Source organism: Ovis aries, chromosome 17 (assembly GCF_016772045.2).
Source record: "Ovis aries strain OAR_USU_Benz2616 breed Rambouillet chromosome 17, ARS-UI_Ramb_v3.0, whole genome shotgun sequence".
Taxonomy (NCBI): domain Eukaryota; kingdom Metazoa; phylum Chordata; class Mammalia; order Artiodactyla; family Bovidae; genus Ovis; species Ovis aries.
The window spans coordinates 10,211,735-10,231,753 of record NC_056070.1 but is presented as its reverse complement, the minus strand read 5'-3'; the positions used below and the strand labels follow the sequence as shown (position 1 = coordinate 10,231,753).

The window sequence follows — 20,019 nt, the reverse complement described above, 5'->3', positions numbered from 1 at the left end:
ACAAATTGAATGCAGAAGAGAGATGAGAATCCTGCTGTCTTCATCTAAGTCTGATAAGAAATAGACTTAGAAAATATAAAACAATGCCATTTTTTTCACTGCATTATTTTTGTTTTGGAAAATAGTTATTTTTTCTTAAGACAGTATGTAATGGTTGTTTAATCAACGAATATGTCTTTGAAAAATTTTTAATTTTAATTCCTATTTCTAACACTGGGAATATCATTAGCGAGAATCCACACACAAAAAAGTTCTTTGTAACCTAATCATTTTTAAGAGTATAAAGAGGTGCTGAGATGACAGATTTTTAAGTGCCTTTGACTGGTCTGTATTTCTTCATTTTCTGTGCAGCGATACCCTATCATGAGCAACAGTCTCTAAGGCCTTGTTAGAATGTAGATACAGACTCACAGACTTAAGAGGGTGGGCTTGTGGTTGACAAGGGGAGTTGAAGGGAGGATGAATCGGGAGGCTGGGATTGGCATATGCACACTACTATATATAAGATAGATAACTAACAAGGACCTACTGTTTAGCACAGGGAATTCTCCTCAATACTCTATAATGATCTACATGGGGAAAGAATCTAAAAATGAGTGGATATATGTTTGTAACTGATTTTACTTTGCTGTTCACCTGAAACTAACACGAGATTGCAAATCAACTATACTCCAATATGAAATAAACAGGTTTAGAAAGTGAGTTCAAAGAATAGGGAAGAAAAAGAATGTAGATGTACGAAATGTTGATCTGAAAAGCCTGAAAGCCTTGGACTGAAGGAAATTAATTGGCAGCTTCCTAGTTAACCTGCACAGTCCTGGAAATTCTTTCTGCTTTTCCAGCTGCTCACCATTCCTTTAGAAATCAGTCCAGAGCCCAAGCTGGAATCTCCATTTTTCAGAATTGTCAGTTTCGGGCCCCTGGTCCCATTCGCGTATACCATCTCTTGGTTGCACAGTTAAGGTTGTTGTTATCCAGTCACTAAGTCGTGTCCGACTCCTCGTGACCCCATGGACTGCAGCATGCCAAAAAAAGGCGGAGTCAAGATTAAATTTTTGAAAATATCTTTGGCCCTTTGATTCCTGGGTTGGAAAGATCCCCTGGAGAAGGGATAGGCTACCTACTCCAGTATTCTGGCCTGGGGAATTCCATGGACCGTATAGTCCATGGGGTCGCAAAGAGTTGGTCAGGACTGAGAGACTTTCACTTTCACTTTGGCCCTTTGAGCGGGCTTTCCTTTCAGGCCCTAAAGCGTTGGAAGCATCCTTAACCTCATGCAGAATATTTTGAAATCTGCTCACATGAAAACTAAGTCTGGCATCTGAAGAAGGGATAATACTGTTTCATAGAGTAAAAATGGGGCTTAACTCTTGCACTTTTGCTAGTTTTTGAAATCATGGCTACTCTGGTTAACTAATTCAAAACTTCATAGAGATCTGTGATTTGGTCTAGCTTGGATAGATAAGCTTTCCAGTAATGTTTGCTTTTGCCCTTTCATTCTGCCATGGAGGTGGAGGGAGAATCAAGTTCTGCCATCGTGAAGTGTGGGAGGATAGAGTGATTGAATGGGGCATTGACTTGTGTTATTGCGTGGTGTGGGAGTTGCTCGAAGTCACTTGGTCTGGTACAACCCTTCAAATCAGGAAACTGAGGCTTAGAAGGCTGAGTTACTCTGCAAGGTCGGAGTTACTTTGCAAGTTGTGACAATCAAATGGCAAGTTATTAACAGTACTTGTCAAATAAGCAAGGTCATCATTTAACCTTCATGGCCTTGGGGCCCTTTATTAGTAGCATGATTACACACAAATTATTTAATTTCTCCAAACATCTGTTTCCTCAGGTATACCATTGAAATCGAAAATAGCAACCTTATAGGGTTGTTGATATCTACCTATTTACGTAATACCCTTTCTGGTCCAAAACTGTCTTTTGAAAATTTTCATCCCATTAGCAAGGTTGCAGCAATAGTACAGTAAAGGTTTGTAAACCCTGTACAACGTAATTATTATAGCTATTGTTGTGGAATCCTTTGAGACTAAATTCCCTTACATCATGAACCCTCATTTCTTCAACATTTGTCTTACAAAAACAAGGACAAGTTCAGGAAGTTTCGCATGGACACTGTATTGAATATATTGTGATTCTAAGTGTGGCCATAGTCCAGCATGTCAATACAAATTGGGAATTTCTTAGAAATTAGAATTTGGGCCCCCACCCCAGCCTGAGAATTAGAATCTGTGTTTTCACAAGACCTCCAAGTGAGTGAACATGCATCAGTGTTTGAGAAGCACTGATGTATGGGTTATCCATATTCATGCTTCACCAGTCGTCAGATGATAATTTATTACAGAAAAATTGCCCTCAGTGCAGGATCCAATCCAGTGTCGTGCAGTGTATTTAACAATTGTCACGTCTCTTTCATCTCCTTTCATTTGGAACTGGTTTCTCCGTCTTTGTTTTTCATGATGCTGGTACTTTTTTTTTTTTAAGATTTATTTATTTTTGGCTGTGCTGGGTCTTCACTGCTGGCAGGCTTTCTCTAGTTGCAGCGAGTGGGGGCACCTCTCTAGCTGTGATGCGCAGGCTTCCCTTGTGGTGGAGCACGGACTCTAGGCGCACAGGCTTCAGGAGTCGTGGCACCCAAGCTTAGCTGCCACATGGCATGTGGGATTATCCTGGAGCAGGGATTGAACCCATGTCCCCAGAATTGGCACGTGGATTTTTAACCACTGGATCATCAGGGAAGCCTGATACTGGTACTTTTCAAAGTGTGCGAGCCAGTTATTTTTCAGAATGATCTGTTTTGACTTTTTCTTCACAGTTAGATTCTGGTTATATATTTTGGGGCAATAGACAAATAATGTTGATTGTTCAGAATCCTTCTGCTGGAAAGTCTTAAATGGCTGGGGACTGGAATCACCTGGAGGTTTCTGTAGTAACTCACCTCTAATGCCTGGGCTGGGGTGACCTGAGAGTGGGCTCCTCTCAGGGGTCTCAGTGGGTCTGTTGAGCAGAGGATGTGCACACGAGCTTCTTCCTGTATTTTGAGCTTCCTTGTAGAGTGTGGCAGCCTCAGGGCTCTGAGCGAGGATCTCAGCCAACAGGGCAGAGACCAAAGGGCCTTTTGTGATTTAGCATCAGAGACCACAGAGCATCACCGAGCATGTGCTGTTGACTGACTCAGTGGGCAGCCTGCCCAGGCTCAAGGGGAGGGGACAGGGACACCGCTTCTTGTTGGGAAGAATGTCGAGGGATTTGTAGCCATGTTTTAAGAGTGGGGTGCCATATGTACACCTGTGACTGATTCATGTTGATGTATGGCAGAAACCAGCCCAATATTGTGAAGCAGTTATCCTCCAATTTAAAATAAATAATAACAACAACAACAAAAACCCTTGCTATGGGTGGTGACTGCCAGATTTCTCAATCGTAAATGCATTGATCTCTTTGTAATTGATGATAATTGATCCATTAGGAGATATCCCAGAATAGTTAAGAATCCATTCCCTCCAGCAGGTTTTTACCCTTTTAAGTTAATATTCATTGATGTTAAGATTTATGTTACATAAAAATCTTAAACATAAGGTGCTCATCTCTCAGTAAATAAGCATATACATAATGATACATTGTTGGAATCTTTTGTGATAAGGATAATCATGGGTGACCCAATTTGACAGGTTCTAAACCTATGATAGCAAATAGATGGGGAAACAGGGAAACAGTGACAGACTTTATTTTCTTGGGTTCCAAAATCACTGCAGACAATGACTCCAGCCATGAAATGAAAAGACGCTTGCTCCTTGGAAGAAAAGCTATGACAAGCCTAGACAGCATATTAAAAATCAGAGACATTGCTTTGCTGACAAAGATCTGTATAGTCAAAGCTGTGGTTTTTCCAGTAGTCATGTATGGATGTGAAAGTTGGACAATAAAAAGGGCTGAGCATCAAAGGATTGATGCTTTCAAACTGTGGTGCTTGGATAGCAAGGACATCCTAAAGGAAAGCAACCCTGAATATTCATTGGAAGAATTGATGCTGAAACCGAAGCTCCAATACTTTGGCTACCTGATGCGAAGCTCCAGTACTTTGGCCACCTGATGCAAAGAGCTGACTCATTGGAAAAGACCCTGATGCTGGGAAAGATGGAAGGCAGGAGAAGAAGGGGACGACAGAGGATGAGATGGTTGGAAGGCATCACTGACTCCATGGACGCGAGTTTGAGCAAACTCTGGGAGTTGATGGTGAAGGACAGGGAATCCTGGCGTGCTGTAGTCTGTGGGGTGTCAAAGAGTTGACATGACTGAGAGACTGAACAAGTAAACAAAAACATTTCATACTGATGTTAAGTGATACTTGATAATTAGAATATCGACAGCAAAACAGGAAAGGGCTCTGCTCTCTTCAGTGTGTGGTTCACTGGCTGTTTTATCCTGACCGTTCTCTCTCCTTCCAGTTAAAGGAATATACTTAACGCATCCTCGCAGCCTTTGTCATTATTGGAAACATGTATGTCAAAGCTGGTCCTAGGTGAAGTGAGCTCAGTGGAGGGAAATCTTCCCTTTTTCACTTCAAGCACAGCTACTAAATAAAGATGGAGGATGCACAAGTTCCAAGCTGAGCTGGAATCCAAGCATCTAAGCATTAACCTTCTGAGATGTTCCCTGTAAGAAACAGGAACTAGGTAGAGTGGATGCTTTCATCACAGTTAATGTTTAAGAAGATGATTTCTGCATCCGCACTGAAGGAAAGACTACTTTTGGTCTCCAGTATGTATGCCCTTCATGTAGCCTTGAGTTGGCAAAGATGAAGGTCTAAAACATTGGGTTGTTTGGAATGTTCTTAAAAAAATGTACGCCTGGTTTCTAAACCCTTAGTTAGAAACACGTTTCACTTAGGAGGTTAAAATCTAGCTGGGTCCTAATGTGTTGAGAAATCGAATCTTGCCCAAAGCTTGTTTCTAACAAATGCATACAGCAGAGGTCACCTCTCAAGTACAGCTAGGGACTGTGTTCTGGTAAACTCTAGGAACCTGGGCTCCACATACAGTTGTCCTGATGGGTTGATTCTTTAAAGAGACAGGTGTTGCATGGGAAGAAAAGGCTCTGAAGAATAGTCATCAGCATTTTAGCAGAAATGGTTTTGTGTGTGGGCTGAGGGGTGGTTTCATCTTTAAAGAGATTTTTTTTTTGAGTGTTTATCAGAATTTCTGCAAGGAATATAATGTGTATTAGTTATCACTTCTGTAACAAATAAATTGTAATTTGAAAGAAACTTGCTATTAAAAACTGACAACCTAGTCCCGTAAATTTTAGAAGCAGTGATAAAATATAAAGGCTGAAATCACAACTCACCTCTCCCCTTATGCAACTTCTCATAAAATCCCACCATTGATCGCATACAGAACATGGTTTTGCTTTAGGCATTTTATTCTGATAGCTAAAATGGAAAAAAAAAAGTGTGTTGCATTATCTCTTAAATATGTGGGCCATGCCTGGAGGCGTGCATATTTGGGAAAAGATTTCAGATGATTCTGTTAAATGTAATCATATGCAGGTCTTCAGGAGATGTTTTCTTCACTGATGAAAATTCTCGCATTTCCTTTTGTAGAATTAGTAGGTCCAGGGCTTATTTTTCTTTTCAGAGAAATGGTCATTGCTGCCTACCCAAATGAGTAGGAGTCCTGGCTTACATGCCCAAAGAAAAAAATGTCATTTACCTTGATGAGTCAGTTCTAAATGCATTTACTTATATTCAGTTTAAAGCTGCGCAGGTAACATTGAGGATAAGTCCTACTTTTGTCATAGCCAGAGCTAGGCCTGGCTGGCAGAGATCTCTTTTTGCAGACGCTAGGCTTCCTGTGTCCTGATCTTCTGTGCCGCTGTTAGGACCATGTGATTTCTAAGGGCAGGCTTGAGTCCTGGAAAGAGGCTAGAGTAACAGAGAAGTAAAAGAACCTCAGGAGAAGTTGTACACCTAAATTGAAGGAGGAGGAAGAGAAAAACAAAGGAATATCATGTGTGGAATACGCTGTATTGTTAACATGGTGTATGTTTCTTCAGTGTTATTCTAGGCTTCTGTAGGAGAAGTATAAGCTTTCTGTTTGCATGCGAGCAGAGGACATAGTGATCAGAAAAAAATTCTAGCTAACCACTGGCTCTTTATTCAGTTAAGAATATTTGTAGACATTTGGGTTATGAAAGTCAGGTTACAGCTGTGTTTGGGAAAGTGTTTTCTTCTGACTTCAGAAAGTGTATGCTTCTGTTTCCCAAATGTTTGCAGGTGCAGATTGATTAAAAAAAAATGCACTTGGAGTGTTTTTAAAGGTTTGTAAACTAGAAAACAACATTTTAGAACTGGGAATATGTGTTTGCACCATGAATGTAAGAACGATGCAGTTTTGGCTTAATCAGGAGGGGTTCCCCTCATGAACTGATCAGGGAGAAAGTTATTTGGTGAGCGTATGTGAATTTCTTTAATACCAGTTGGTTCCCACATGTTACCAGTTTTTCTTCTTCTTGCCTCTTTGGGTCTTTGTGGAACACTGGGAAGACCAAAGCACTGATGTTGCATCTGCAGTTTGTGTCACTGAAAAAATGCCTATGGTTTGGGTGGGTTGTTTCCGGGTACGTTCCATTTTATAAAGCTTGTTGATAAAGGTGGTCATTTACTGAAAGCTTGAAGGCAAGATCCAGAGTCAGCTATGTATTCTCCTCTATTTGGAGCACAGAGAGCTGCAGAAATCAAAGTATACATTGCCCTAGGACTTGCGAAAAGGTTGGAAAAATGCTACTGGATCGCCAGGGAAGTCCCCACAGTTGGAATCTTAGAAAAAAAAACAGCTCTACCAATTTGATAAATCCCTCCCCACCCCATAGTGGGGCTTCCCAGGTGGCACTAGCGGTAAAAAACCCACCTTAATCCCCGGGTTGGGAAGATCCCCTGGAGGAGGGCATGGCAGCCCACTCCAGTGTGCTTGTCTGGAGAATCCCACCGCCACAGGAGCCTGGTGGGCTACAGTCCATGGGGTCACAAAGAGTCAGACATGACTGAAGTAACAACGCGCATGCAAGGACCCCCCCCACCCCCACCCTCAGTACACTTTTTGCCTTTCTTTTCTTTTAGGGGAGATTGTAAACCAAAACTGTTGCTCTTCAAACATTCACACTGAGTCAGGACCACTGTCAGAGCCGGGGTCCGGGGGATGGACGCCCCGGGGCTTGTCGTGTCTCCCGCTCCTTCCTCCTGCTTGTCCTTCCTGGACGCCCCCTCCCGCTCCTCTGTGACAAAACGGAAACAGCCTCATGCTGGTGGGTGTCAGCAGAACTGGGAGCAAGCCCCTGCACTGGGCTCCCATGTCAGCCTCCTGGATCTGTGTGTTGAGGCTTGTGTCCAATAATGCATGTGAAAGCACTTTCAAGAATTTCAGCTACTGAGCAAAAATTTCCCCGGTGAGGAAGTGCATGCATAAAGGATAGTCTATTGGAAAGAAAGGGCCGGTGCCAGCGTGATGAGAGCGAGCAGTGAACGCTGAGACCTTCATCTGGGAATGAGTCCGCTGTTAGCTGGTGGTGTGAATAGAATATGAGGGAATCTTTAGCCACAGGGCCTCAGTCTGTTCCACTGAGATGCAGGCGTGAGGGAAGCGATAACTAGGAGCCTTTGCAGCTCACCGATTCTGAGTTTATTCTCCAACCAGAATAAAACTCGAAGCCTTAGACTGTTTCCCGGGTCTAGTCTTACTGTCAGTTGCTATTATCAGTGCTAGTTAAATTTTCTGTAAAATGCACATTTAGTCTTGGGGTAATGTTGATTCCAGAACAGACAGTAGGATGTTTTCAGAGCTCTCGGTGTACTATTCACCCCCCAGCTTAACTCCGCAAGTATGTTGTAGATGGATCGGTCAGGGTTAGAGTCACACTGCCCCTAGGTAACAAGTGTTCGTCTAGAGACACTAGAGACTCTGAACTGAGACAAGTATTTGGCCATTTTGTAGTTACGTGTGTTATTTAAAATTTTTTATTTTTTACATGATTGTTTTTGCTGGGAAAGATTGAGGGCAAGAGGAGAAGGGGTTGACAGAGAATGAGATGATTGGATGGCATCGATGGACATGAGTTTGAGCAAACTCAGAGCAATAGTAGAAGGCAGGGAAGCGTGCTGCAGTTCATGGGGTCGCAGAAGAGTCGTGCACAACTCACCGACCAAACAGCAATACAGTTTTCAAAGATGAACTTCCCTTTACAGTTATTACAAAATACTGGCCGTATTCCCTATGTTGTACAGCATGTCTTTGTAACTTATTTTACACCTAATATTTTGTACCTCTTAATCCTTTACCCCTGTGTTGCCCCTCCCCCCATTCCCTCTCCCCACTGGTAACCACTGGTTTCTTCCCTGTGAGTCTGCTTCCTTTTTGTTGCTTATTTGCCCTAGTCTGTTGTATTTTTTATTTTTTATTTTTAATTTTCATTGGAGTATAGTTGATTTGCAATGTTGTGTTAGTTTCAGGTATATACCAGTGTAGTTTTGTATTAAAAAAAAAAGAGATTGGATATCTTATTTGTCCCGCCTTTCTATATTAAAGGCTTACTAAGGAGAATGTGCGCTGATTTCCAATGTCGTCTTCTTGAACCTGTTTACAGATAGATGTAGTTATATGAGATATGGCATCACCAGAAAGGACATAAGATGAATGGGGCCTGATATAACTGGGTCGTATTGGAGGTGGACGGGCATGGTGCTGAAGACCGGCATGCTGGCATCAGGAAATCTGGGCTCAGATCTTTGTGAGTTAAGCATCGGCCACAGTGTCAGTCATACTGCAAGTACCCAGTAGTTGCAGCTGTTACTATTCAAGGTGCCAGGAATATACAAACATATTAGTAATCTCCCTGTCACAAGAAAGACCACTGAACTCTTCTAGAGAAAGAACTTTCTTAAAAAGAATGACCTCATTCCCCTTAACTTCCTTTACCCATGATGGTGGTGTTTAGTTGCCAAGTCATGTCCGATTCTGAGTGACCCCATGGACTGTAGCTCCCCACGCTCTTCTGTCCATGAGATTTCGGCTGAACCAAATGCTCTAGGCTCGAGTTGAATACTAAAGTGACATTTGTGGAAGCCCATTCTTGTTTCCTCTTCTCTGCAAAGTATTTCCGGCAGAGGTCGCCTGGTCGTTTCCACTCAGGCCCCTGGTAGCAGAGCGTGAGCGACCCAGGGAGGTATTTATGTGTATCCCTTGGGTATAAACATCCAGTTTGTTAAGTCTGAGGACTCTGTGACTCTGAGCAGTCGTGCCAGACTTCTGTTTGTGCTAGCACTCTTCGAGTAAGCGCTTTTTTTACCTGATAGGCCTACGTGTGGATTTTTGTTTTTTTATCATTGGATTGTGTGGTTTGAGTTTTTCTTATGTCGTAAATACATAGGTACTATGGAGAAATTTTCTACCCTGGAAAAAACAGATTTTGAGTAGGCTTGCCCTAGAGCAAAGATGTCATGATGTGGGGAAGTTGGGAGAGTCGCATGATTTTGGAATGAGACTTGGGAGGTAGAGGAATTTGCATCTGTGCAGTGGTTCTGGAATTGGAAAATCAATGTTAAAGCAGACAAATTTCTTGACTGTATAGAACAAGATAAGCTAAATTTTAACTGTTAGAATCAGATTGCCAGGAAAGAAGACAACACTTTAAAGGAAATAATTTACTCTTTCTTCCTCTTTTGAATTTAAAAAGAATATCTTTTAAAACTAAAAAAAAAGTATCTTTTAAAATAATTTCTGAAGTTTCAGAGAGAACCATGAGAGCATAGATTTGCAGCCTGAAAAAAAAAAAAAAAAAAGAATTGGGACCTGTGGTCGGTGCATTGGCAAACAAGGTTAAATACACATGAAAGGTAATGTATTCTTGAAATGTCTAGGAGAACAGAACACAGTGATGGTAACTCTGTGTAGATCATCTCCAGATGTACTTTCCTGAATAGATATAGGACAGTATAATTGGTGGTTTTTTTCCTTAAGAATTAAATTTATTTGTTTTTTAAATGGGCAACAGGAGCTTTGAAATCAGAGTTGAGAGTTCCTATACCAACTCTGCCGTCTGGGCCGAATAGACTATTTAATCTTTGAGCTCTTATCATTTTAAAAAACCATGAGGAGTAATACTTCTCTCAAAGGTCCTTGAGTTCCTTGAGAATGTTAAACTGTTACAGAGAGAGCCTACCACCTAGTAGGTGTTTATTAAATGTGAAATGTATTGAATGATAGAGGAAGTAATTTAAATTTTAAATTTCAGTGCAAAAATACAAAAGTAAATATTTGAAACCATTGTGTGATTCTAGGTGACTTGGCAGTTTTGAGGAGGTGCTGTTCATTGCTTCCTTTTAGTCCGTTGCTTGATGAGCTTTTCTATAAACACTTTCAACTAACTAAACTGAATTTAAGGGATTTTCAATACCTCAAAGAACTAACAACCTCTTAAAATGGCAGTTGAGTAGGGCAATAAGGATCTGCCTTCATTTTTATTACCATTATTTACTGGATGTGATCCCATTGTAAAACAGTAGTTACTATTTATTTCTGTTACTTAATGGTGCCAAATACTGTACCAAATGCTTTATAAATATCTCATTAAATCCCTGTAATAACTTGAGATGTACATATTATGGCTTTTACTATGTAAATGAAAAGATGAGGAAACACTCTTTTAATAATATGTCTAAATCTCAGTAACTGGGAAGACTTAAAAACCAGGGTAGTACCTTCTCAGGTTATCATCTGTGTTTTGGAACCCCGCAATCTGATAATGGGCTTCCCAGGTGGCTCAATGGTGATGAGTCTGCCTGCCCAGCAAGAGACATAGGTTTGACCCCTGACTCTGGAAGACCCCTTGGGGAAGGAAATGACCTGGTGCGCTGCAGTCCATGGGGCTGCAAAGAGCTGCACACAACTTAGCGACTAAGCCACCACCCGTCCAGTCGCTCAGTCTTGCCCAACTCTTTGCCACCCCATGGACTGCAAAATGCCAGGCTTCCCTGTCCGTCACCAGCTCCCAGAGCTTGCTCAAACTCATGTCTGTCGAGTCAGTGATGCCATCCAACCATCTCATCCTCTGTCGTCCCTTTCTCCTCCTGCCTTCAATCGTTCCCAGCATCAGGGTCTTTCCCAAGGAGTCAGTTCTTCGCATCAGGTGGCCAAAGTATTGGAGTTTCAGCTTCAGCATCAGTCCTTCCAATGAATATTGAGGACTGGTCTCCTTTAGAACTGCCTGGTTGGATCTCCTTGCAGTCCAAGGGACTCTCAAGAGTCTTCTCCAACACCACAGTTCAAAAGCATCAATTCTTCGGCACTCAGATTTCTTTATAGTCCACCTCTCACATCTGTACATGACCACTGAAAAAACCATTGCTTTGACTAGACGGACGTTTGTTGGCAAAGTAATGTGTCTGCTTTTAATATGCTGTCTAGGTTTGTCATAGCTTTTCTTCTTAGGAGTAAGCGTCTTTTAATTTCATGGCTGCAGTCACCATTTGCAGTGATTTCGGAGCCCAAAAAAATAAAGTCTGACACAGTTTCCATTGGTTCCCCATCTATTTGCCATGAAATGATGGGCCTGGATGCCATGATCTTATGTTAGGTTTGAAGCCAGCTTTTTCACTCTCCTCTTTCACTTTCATGAAGAGGCTCTGCAGTTCCTCTTCATTTTCTGCCATAAGGGTGGTATCATCTACATATCTGAGGTTATTGCTATTTCTCCTGGCATTCTTGATTCCAGCTTGTGCTTCACCCAGTCTGGCATTTCCCATGATGTATTCTGCATTAAGTTAAATAAGCAGGGTGACAGTATACCGCCTTGACATACTTCTTTACCAATATTGAACTAGTCTGTTGTTCCATGTCCAGTTCTAACTGTTGCTTCTTGACCTGCATACAGATTTCTCAAGAGACAGGTCAGGTGGTCTGGTATTCCCATCTCTTTAATAATTTTCCTCAGTCTGTTGTGATCCACACAGTCAAAGGCTTTGGCATAGTCATTAAAGCCCAAGTAGATGTTTTTCTGGAACTTTTCTTGCTTTTTTATGATCCAGTGATGTTGGCAATTTGATCTCTGGTTCCTCTGCCTTTTCTAAATCCAGTTTGATGTCTGGAAGTTCACAGTTCGGGTACTGTTTGTTGAATCCTTGCTTGGAGAATTTTGAGCAAACCACCACCACCACCACCAATGTGCTAATAGGTTAGCTCTTTGAAAGCTAATTCACATAGAGTTTATAGAGAATGGTGGGTCATTAGAATCTTTGAAACATTTCATGCCTAATTAGGAATTGGGAAGATCCAAGGAATTGATTGCATATGTCCAGGGCCAGTTTTTCTGAAACAACTTTTCTGGTGTTTCAATATAGATTTAGTCCATCCAAGAAAAGTGGAATGACTGTGGAATGACCATCTAAATAATTGTTTCTCAGCCTTCACTACACAAAAGAATCACCTGGGGAGCTTTAAAATGCAAATCACAGAAAAACAGAACCACCCCCACCCCACCCCCAAAAGCCCAATCCCCATTCTTAGATATACTCCCTCCTTCAGTTTTATAATTGACATATAATGTTGTTTTAGTTGACGGTGTACAACTAATTTGATAAGAGTATATATTGTGAAAAATTACCCCAGTAAGTTTAGTTACCATCCAACATCACGTCACATAGTTGCACAATTTTTTTTCCTGTGATGGGGACTCTCTTAGCCACTTGCAAGTATATGATGTAGTACTGGTAACTATGGTCACTATGCTGGACTTTACACCACCAGAACCTATTTATTTTATAACTCAAAGAAGTTTGTACATCTTGACTACCTTCACCCGTTCCCAGAGCTGCCTCTGGCAGCCACCAATCTGTTCTTTGTTTCTGTGAATTTGTTTTTTTCTGAGATTTCTTTCTTTTTAAGATTCCAATGTAAGTGAGATCATGAGTGTCTTTATCTGTCTGACTTATTTCACTGAGCACAGTGCCCTCACCCACACTGTTGCTTGTAGCTGGGCTTTCTTCTTTTTTTATGGCTGAGTAGTATTCCCCTTGGAAGTACTGATGCTGAAGCTCCAGTACTTTGGCCACCTGATGCAAAGAACTGACTTGTTAGAAAATACCCCGATGCTGGGAAAGATTGAAGATGAGAGGAGAAGGGGACGACAGAGGATGAGATGGTTGGATGGTATTGCCAACTCTATAGACATGAGTTTGAGCAAGCTCCGGGAGCTGGTGATGGACAGGGAAGCCTGACTTGCTGCAGGAAAGGACTGAGCGACTGAACTAACTGAATATTCTCCTAGATGCTCTGATGTAAACTGAACTGTTTCGTATCATCTGGATGCCCAGCCCTGGGATGTCTCGGATCAGCCCCCCAGGAATCTAGGAGTCACACGCCTGGGCCCTGATTTGCTTGGCCGTCTGGCTCTGCAGGCTGGGACTGCTCTCACACCGCACTCCCCACCCCTCACCCTGTGTGGTGGGGGAGGAAGGGGATGCGAAACGGGTCAGCATTCACATCATTCCAATCAGTGTGACCTTCTAGGAAGGTCTGCTTAGAAGGTTATCAGCTCTCCAGCACTGTTTCTTCATATATACCCTTTCCACTGTTTATGCTTTGGGGATACTGGCTCTATGTTGTTTGATTTCCTGTTCCAGTAACGTCCCAGAGGCAGGTGCCATGTTTGCAAAGACTGAACATAAGACCTCAGGCTCTTCCCAACGTTGGTTGCACGCAGGTGCTCATTTCTTTTCATGGGATCAAGTTTTCCCGTCTTTTCTTCCCTCTTTCACCACGGTCATCCTCTTCACCGCCTAAATTCTCTCCTGTTCCTGTCACTCTGCAGCCTTCCTCAATTGCAGTGATGACACATGGTGGTTAAGCCAGCTGTGCACAATAGTGTACACAGAAGGGGATTTTTTTAAGGCAGATAAGTAGTTGCTATTTGCCAGAGCACCCTATTGGAGCACAAAGTCTGTGGAAATATGGTATTAGCAGGTTACCAGTTGGAGCACAAAATTAAATTTTCACAAGCAAATATTTGTCCATAGTAATTTAAACCATTTTTTATTCCATTTACACATGAGGGGGCAGTATGGTACTATAGAGCAAAAGCTCTGTTGAAATTGTTTATTTCTGTTGGTATATGATAGCTTTTAGATGAGAACTTGTAGATTGTGAATATAATTCTGACATGTTGGTTAGCCAGTAAATGTGATACGTATATGTGGTACCCTCACTTGTATATGTAGGTCGTACATCTATTTTTATTCAGATGCATAAATGATAATGCCCGTGCAACAAGAGGGCTTTCACTCAATGCCTTTTATTGTGAGTTTTATATTTATGGTTTATTTAATGCTAGCTGACTTTCTCCAAGTATCTACATTTAGAACGTCAGTGCTCTGGAGATACAGTGTCAGTTAGGGTGATGTCTAAATATTTTATATTAGGACTTCATTGAAGGCTGAAAGGACTCCAGTGTTGGGGATGGGAAGCTTCTGAACTCAGGTCTTGGCAGCAATGGAAATTATATTATAAATCACCTCTATGATATGCTTCCCTTTATGGCACAGTTTGGAGCTTCCCAGGTGGCGCTAATGGTAAAGAACCCTCTTGCCAATGCAGGAGACTAAGAGACATGGGTTTGATCCCTGGGTAGGGAAGATCCCTGGGTAGGGAAGATCCCTGGAGGAGGGCAGGGCAACCCACTCCAGTAGTCTGGAGAATCCTACAGACAGAGGAGCCTGGCAGCTACATGCAGTCCATAGGGTCACAAAGAGTCAGACAAACGACTTAGGATGCATGCATTGTGCAGCTTGCGATTCTCAAAGAAAAAAATTTGCTAAGAAAAGAATCAGCACATTTTAATTAATGTTGTTGTTGCTGACAGATGAATGACACTGTAGATAATGAAGGTGCTGATATTCTAGATTTCAAAAATAGAGGGGAAATATTTAAGGGAGGTTGGAGGATATTAAACAAATTGATTAAACATACAGAACATTTTATGAAAAATGTATGTGGACTCCGAAAGGTAATTTCACAAGCACTCGCTATTTTTAAATGTGTAAAAAATATTTGCAGTCGTATGTTTCTGTTTATGTAGTTTGAAAAAAAATTGAAACTAGCATTTTGGCATAAATATAACCCTGTGTGAAATTGAATGGGATATTTGTTTTTAGTGTTTTATCCTGGTTACTTCCTTTGTGGATGAAGAGCTGTGGTATTGTCTACATCTGGTGGAGATAATTAGACTTTGGGCATGACTCTATTTTGAAATATAATGATTTGATGTTGCTTTTACTTACTGTTAATGAGAAATTCTATTTTGAAATCTGTTAAAAAATAAATACAAGATTTATGACTTATGCCCAAAATTTAAAGGCATGGATATTTGGCTCCAGCAGCCCATTTTGGATGGACTCCAAATCAAATGTTGTTTGGGATTGGTATATTGTTGCAAAACCCAAGTTTCTGTTCATGGAAAACAATTAATGTCCTTTGTGTTTCGATGGCAGATTTTTAGGACCCCGCCTGATGCCACATTGCCTGAGCCAGGCCCCCTGTCAGCACCCCCAAATGCTCCGCCAAGACAGTCGAAGAGGCAGGGCCAGAGGACTAAGAGACCGGTGGCCGTATATAATCTCTGTCTTGAGCTGGAAGATGGTAAGATGTTCCTTACATTTTTCTTCTTGCCTTTGTCCCCAGGGCAGGCCATGGTTTCCCATCCTTTGTGTTTTTAGCTTCCTTCCACCCTTAAGATTATAATTTTTTTAGATTAACGGGGAGGGTAAAGCTTTGGTGTCAGGGAGAGCAGGCACCGGTTCAGCTTGTGTTTGTCTTTGTTATGCGTGGTTCTTTTTCTACTTTGAAAAAGACAGCTTCCGTTTCTTTTTTGGGAGGCTTGTGTGACCTCCTGTGAGGCTACATAACCCTGAGACAAACGGAAGAGGAGCTAAAGTGAAAGCAGGTCTTTTGCGAGAGGAGCAGATCCATCTGATGTTCAGTGTGTTGAGATCAAAGGCGCAGGCTGAGGTTGCACCAGCTCTGCGCCTCTGCGCCATCCTTGCCCCAGTTTTCTGACTTTCTCCAGACGCAGGTGTCTTATCCTGTGGCAGGGGTGGCAAATTGACCACGGTCGGGGCGCGACTGAGTGGACCAAGCTGCACTGGGACTCTGATCAGTGGAAGCCCTCACTTTCCATCCAAACCACCCTGTTCCAGCTCACTGTTGTCCTCTGGTTGCCACCTGTCTCAGAATTGCCACCTGTCTCAAATTGGAATTTTAAACAGTGATCCTTACAAAGCAAGGCTGTGCGCTCATTGGACACCCCAGTTGCTGATTGGTAACCATGTGGTCATTGGTGTGGAGAATAAGATTGAAACTACCAAGATTTTATTGGTTTGGAGGTATGAAGTGATTGTGAAAGGGAGGGAAGAAATGAAGATAGAAACAAATCCAGTACCTCCATCATAAGCAGCTGTATAGCTGATATCCAAAGATCCAAGCCAGCAAGTGACATGTGTCCTTAACTCCCACGGGGTCTGTGCAGGACTGCTTAGAATGCCTCCTGTAATAACAGTGAGGGCTAAGGCGTTCCAGTATTCTTTTAAAGTATTTAAGACATAACGTGCGCGTGATACAAGTGTTAGTTTTACAGTCACATCCACATTTTCCAGAGTAAGGGCATGATTTGCTGTGTATTCCCTTAGTCGTGTCCAGCTCTTTGCGACCCTATGGACTGTAGCCCGCCAGTCTCCTCTGTCCATGGGATCCTCCAGGCAAGAATACTGAAGTGGGTAGCCGTTCCCTTCTCCAGGAAATCTTCCTGATGCTGGGATCGAACACAGGTCTCCCACATTGCAGGCGGATTATTTACCATCTGAGTCACCGGGGAGGCCCTATGATTTAAGGCAACCTCTGATTTCAGAGCTGCCTTTTAGTCCTTAGTTTCAGCTTCTGAGCCCAGCTAACTTTTTATCCTCTCCCCTTTTCTTTTTCCCTCACATTCACTGTCTCTACAGAGTTGCTAATAAGGAGTAAAGCTGACTGGTTTGAATTGCACCTTGACTTTTATCTCACTTGTCCTCCGGTGGAAGTGTTAAAAGATTAGTGAATGAGGCAAATGTTGGAAAGTAGGTGGGGGAAAGAAATCAAGGAAACAGTACCTACGCAGGCTTATCAACTTTGAGCAAAATCGAATTGACTCTCATTTCACAAAAGAAATGACCAAGGAGGGACCTTTTGTTTTCAAGTTGCATCTACTTGGGGGGCAGCTATTTTTAGCAATTGAATCAGAGTATCCAGTCGTGTGAATATAGTTTACTAACCTCTTCATCTTTGGGTTGCTGAGTGATTATTATTAATGGGTAAGAAACTGCTGAAGTGGTATTTAGCATATTTTTTATGGATATATTCAAAATGGTGTACAATCACAGCTTTTCTGATTTTTAGGCTACATAATAATTCTCTAAAATTTTTAATTATAAGGAAAAGAGATTGACGGATTTTTAATTCCTTTAGTCTGTCTTTATAGTCACTACTTATATGATGTTTTAATCTACATTTTGACTTTTTATAAACTTTATGTTAATTCGTGATTTCAGCCTTTGTTTTATTTTATTTTTTTTGAATGTTTTTACAATCACAGAAGTTTGTGATTTTGGTCATGGAGTGATCTTATCTCACGGGTCGTAAGATAAAGCAACTAAAAATTGTTATTTATCTTCTCCCCTCACCCCAACTATTTGTAGCTCAGCTTTAGTGAAACTCAAGTTGTGTAAAAAAGGATTATTTCAGAGAGAACAAAGTGGGAGCCATATTCCGCATATTCTGAAAAAGGAAATGAACGAAGAGGTGGTGAAAATGCTTTTGAAAGGAAACACAGAAAAAGGATACTAAAGAGCTTCGTTATTGATTACTTAGCATACTGAAAACTCTACCCTTTCAAAACGAAATCTCTTATCACCAGGACTAAATGTTTTTCAGTAGTCTGAGTCATCTAATTGTCAACTCTATTTGGAATTTTCAAAAGTTTAATATTTTTATGCATCTTTTCTTATTCATGGTCATTGGGTCACTTCTCATGTTTATCTAGTTTTGGTTAAAGTATGCGTTATAGCCACCTTTGGTTGAATTATTTTTCCAAATTATTTGGTTTGAGTCTAATAGAAAATTTAAATGCAAGTGTGTTTCCTCCCTCCCCCCCCCTCATTTATTCACTGTAGCACAAGTTAGATTTAATGAAGTCCAGTACAAATTAATTTTGTTTAAAGTTAGGTAATTTATTTGCCGAGATTCAAGGAATTAGTTTGGATGACTAGAGATTTTCTTTCTTTCTTTCTTTCTTTTTTTTTAACTGTTTACTGGAGTGTAGTTGCTTTGCAGTGTTGTGTTCTTTGAGGATTTTCTTAAGCTTTTTTGGTCACAGATTTGGTATTTGAGTGAAGTGGTTTGTAGTATGTTATTTCTTCTCCTGCATGCAGTAGGGTGTGAAATTATAATATGTGATGTACGGAACAGCCAACCCTGGAAAACACTTAGAATTAGTTTTAGTTTAGCATGTAGTAAATCAGAAAGTCATGATTAGCAGTCTGCAAGCCTGATGGCATGAGGGGAAGTAGGGTAGGCTTGAAAAGCGGAGAGGCCTCGCTTCGCCTGTGTGCACTGGGAGAGACACCCTCTGCTGTTACACGTGGTTCTTATTATGTTTTTTTAATACCCGCCCCGCAAATTTAATTAAAGAGACTTAGTATCTTTACTTTAGCAAAGGTTTAATTGGCCTTGGCACATTTAGCCATACTGCATAGGCAGGCTCACTGTTTTCCTTTGTTAATATGTGATTTAATGGTATTAGACTTGTTATTTGCAGAAAACTTTACAATTTAGTTTCCTAAGGATCTCTGTTGATGATTAATATGAACTGAAATGGATATAGTATCTAGCTAGATTTCTGGAGCAACTGTTAAATCTTTTCTGAAATTCTTATTATTTTGTAGAAGCCATATTGTTCACTTTAATATAGTGTTTTATAGTCTCAAAACTTTAAAGCTGAGTAGCTTTAGCTAAGTCAGTTGTGAAATAGTGAAATGTAAGGTAAGCTGCTCAATGCTAAAAAGTAGATGAAAAAAATCAAAGGCTCCCTTTCATTTTATTCTCAACTTATGTTCCTGTGTTTTTATTTCCTCAGAAGTGGTAGTAAAGGAACTTTTAAAAAGTTAGTGTATGTTGTATTTTTGATTTCACCTGCCCACTCCAAATCTATGTCCTTACTACCTCTTTTTTAATTATATGGATTCCAGATGGACATTATAACTTGACATCTATATACACTAGAGGTTAATCACCACCACAAATCAGTTATCATCCGTCACCATACAGTTGACCTTCAACCCTTTCATCCACTTCCCAACCCTCTTTCCCTCTGATAACCACTAATCTGTTCTCCATATCTGCGTATTTGTTTTATTTTGTTTATTTGTTTTGTCTTTTAAGATCCCACACGTGAGTGAAATAATATAGTATTTGTCTTTCTCTCTCTGGCTTACTTCATATAGCAAAATACTTCCAAGGTCCTTCTTTGTTGACACGGATATCAGGATTCCATTCTTTTTCGTGGCTGAGTTACATATATACATATGCAATATACATGGAATATATATACATATCCATCCATCCGTCAGTGGACACGGGTTGTTTTCCATATCTTGGCTGTTATACATAATGCTGCAGTGAAAATTGGGCTGCATGTGTCTTTTTGAATTAGTGTTTTTGTGTTCTTCAGGTGAATACTCAGAAGTGGAAGAGCTGGGTCACGTGGCAGTTCTGTTCTTCATCTCTTGAGGGACTGTTTTCCCTAACGGCTGTAGCAAGTTACTTTCCCACCAGCAGTGCCCCAGGGTTCTCTCTTCTCCAAGGCCTCTCCAGCGTTTTCTTATCTTTGATAATGGTCATTCTGACAGGTGTGTGGTGGTACCTCATTATGCTTTTGATTTGCATT

The 20,019-nt window shown here is 41.1% G+C and overlaps 1 protein-coding gene across 5 annotated transcripts in view; it reads left to right on the top strand.

Annotated features, from left to right (window-relative positions):
- The window catches only part of ARHGAP10 (Rho GTPase activating protein 10), a 375,744-nt gene that overhangs the window by 302,601 nt on the left and 53,124 nt on the right, over nucleotides 1-20,019 (top strand). For all 5 annotated transcript variants that reach the window (XM_060400981.1, XM_015101370.4, XM_060400980.1 and 2 more), the window contains one exon: nucleotides 15,539-15,686. In XM_060400981.1, the coding sequence (XP_060256964.1) occupies nucleotides 15,539-15,686 (148 nt within the window). The remainder of the gene's footprint in view (nucleotides 1-15,538; nucleotides 15,687-20,019) is intronic.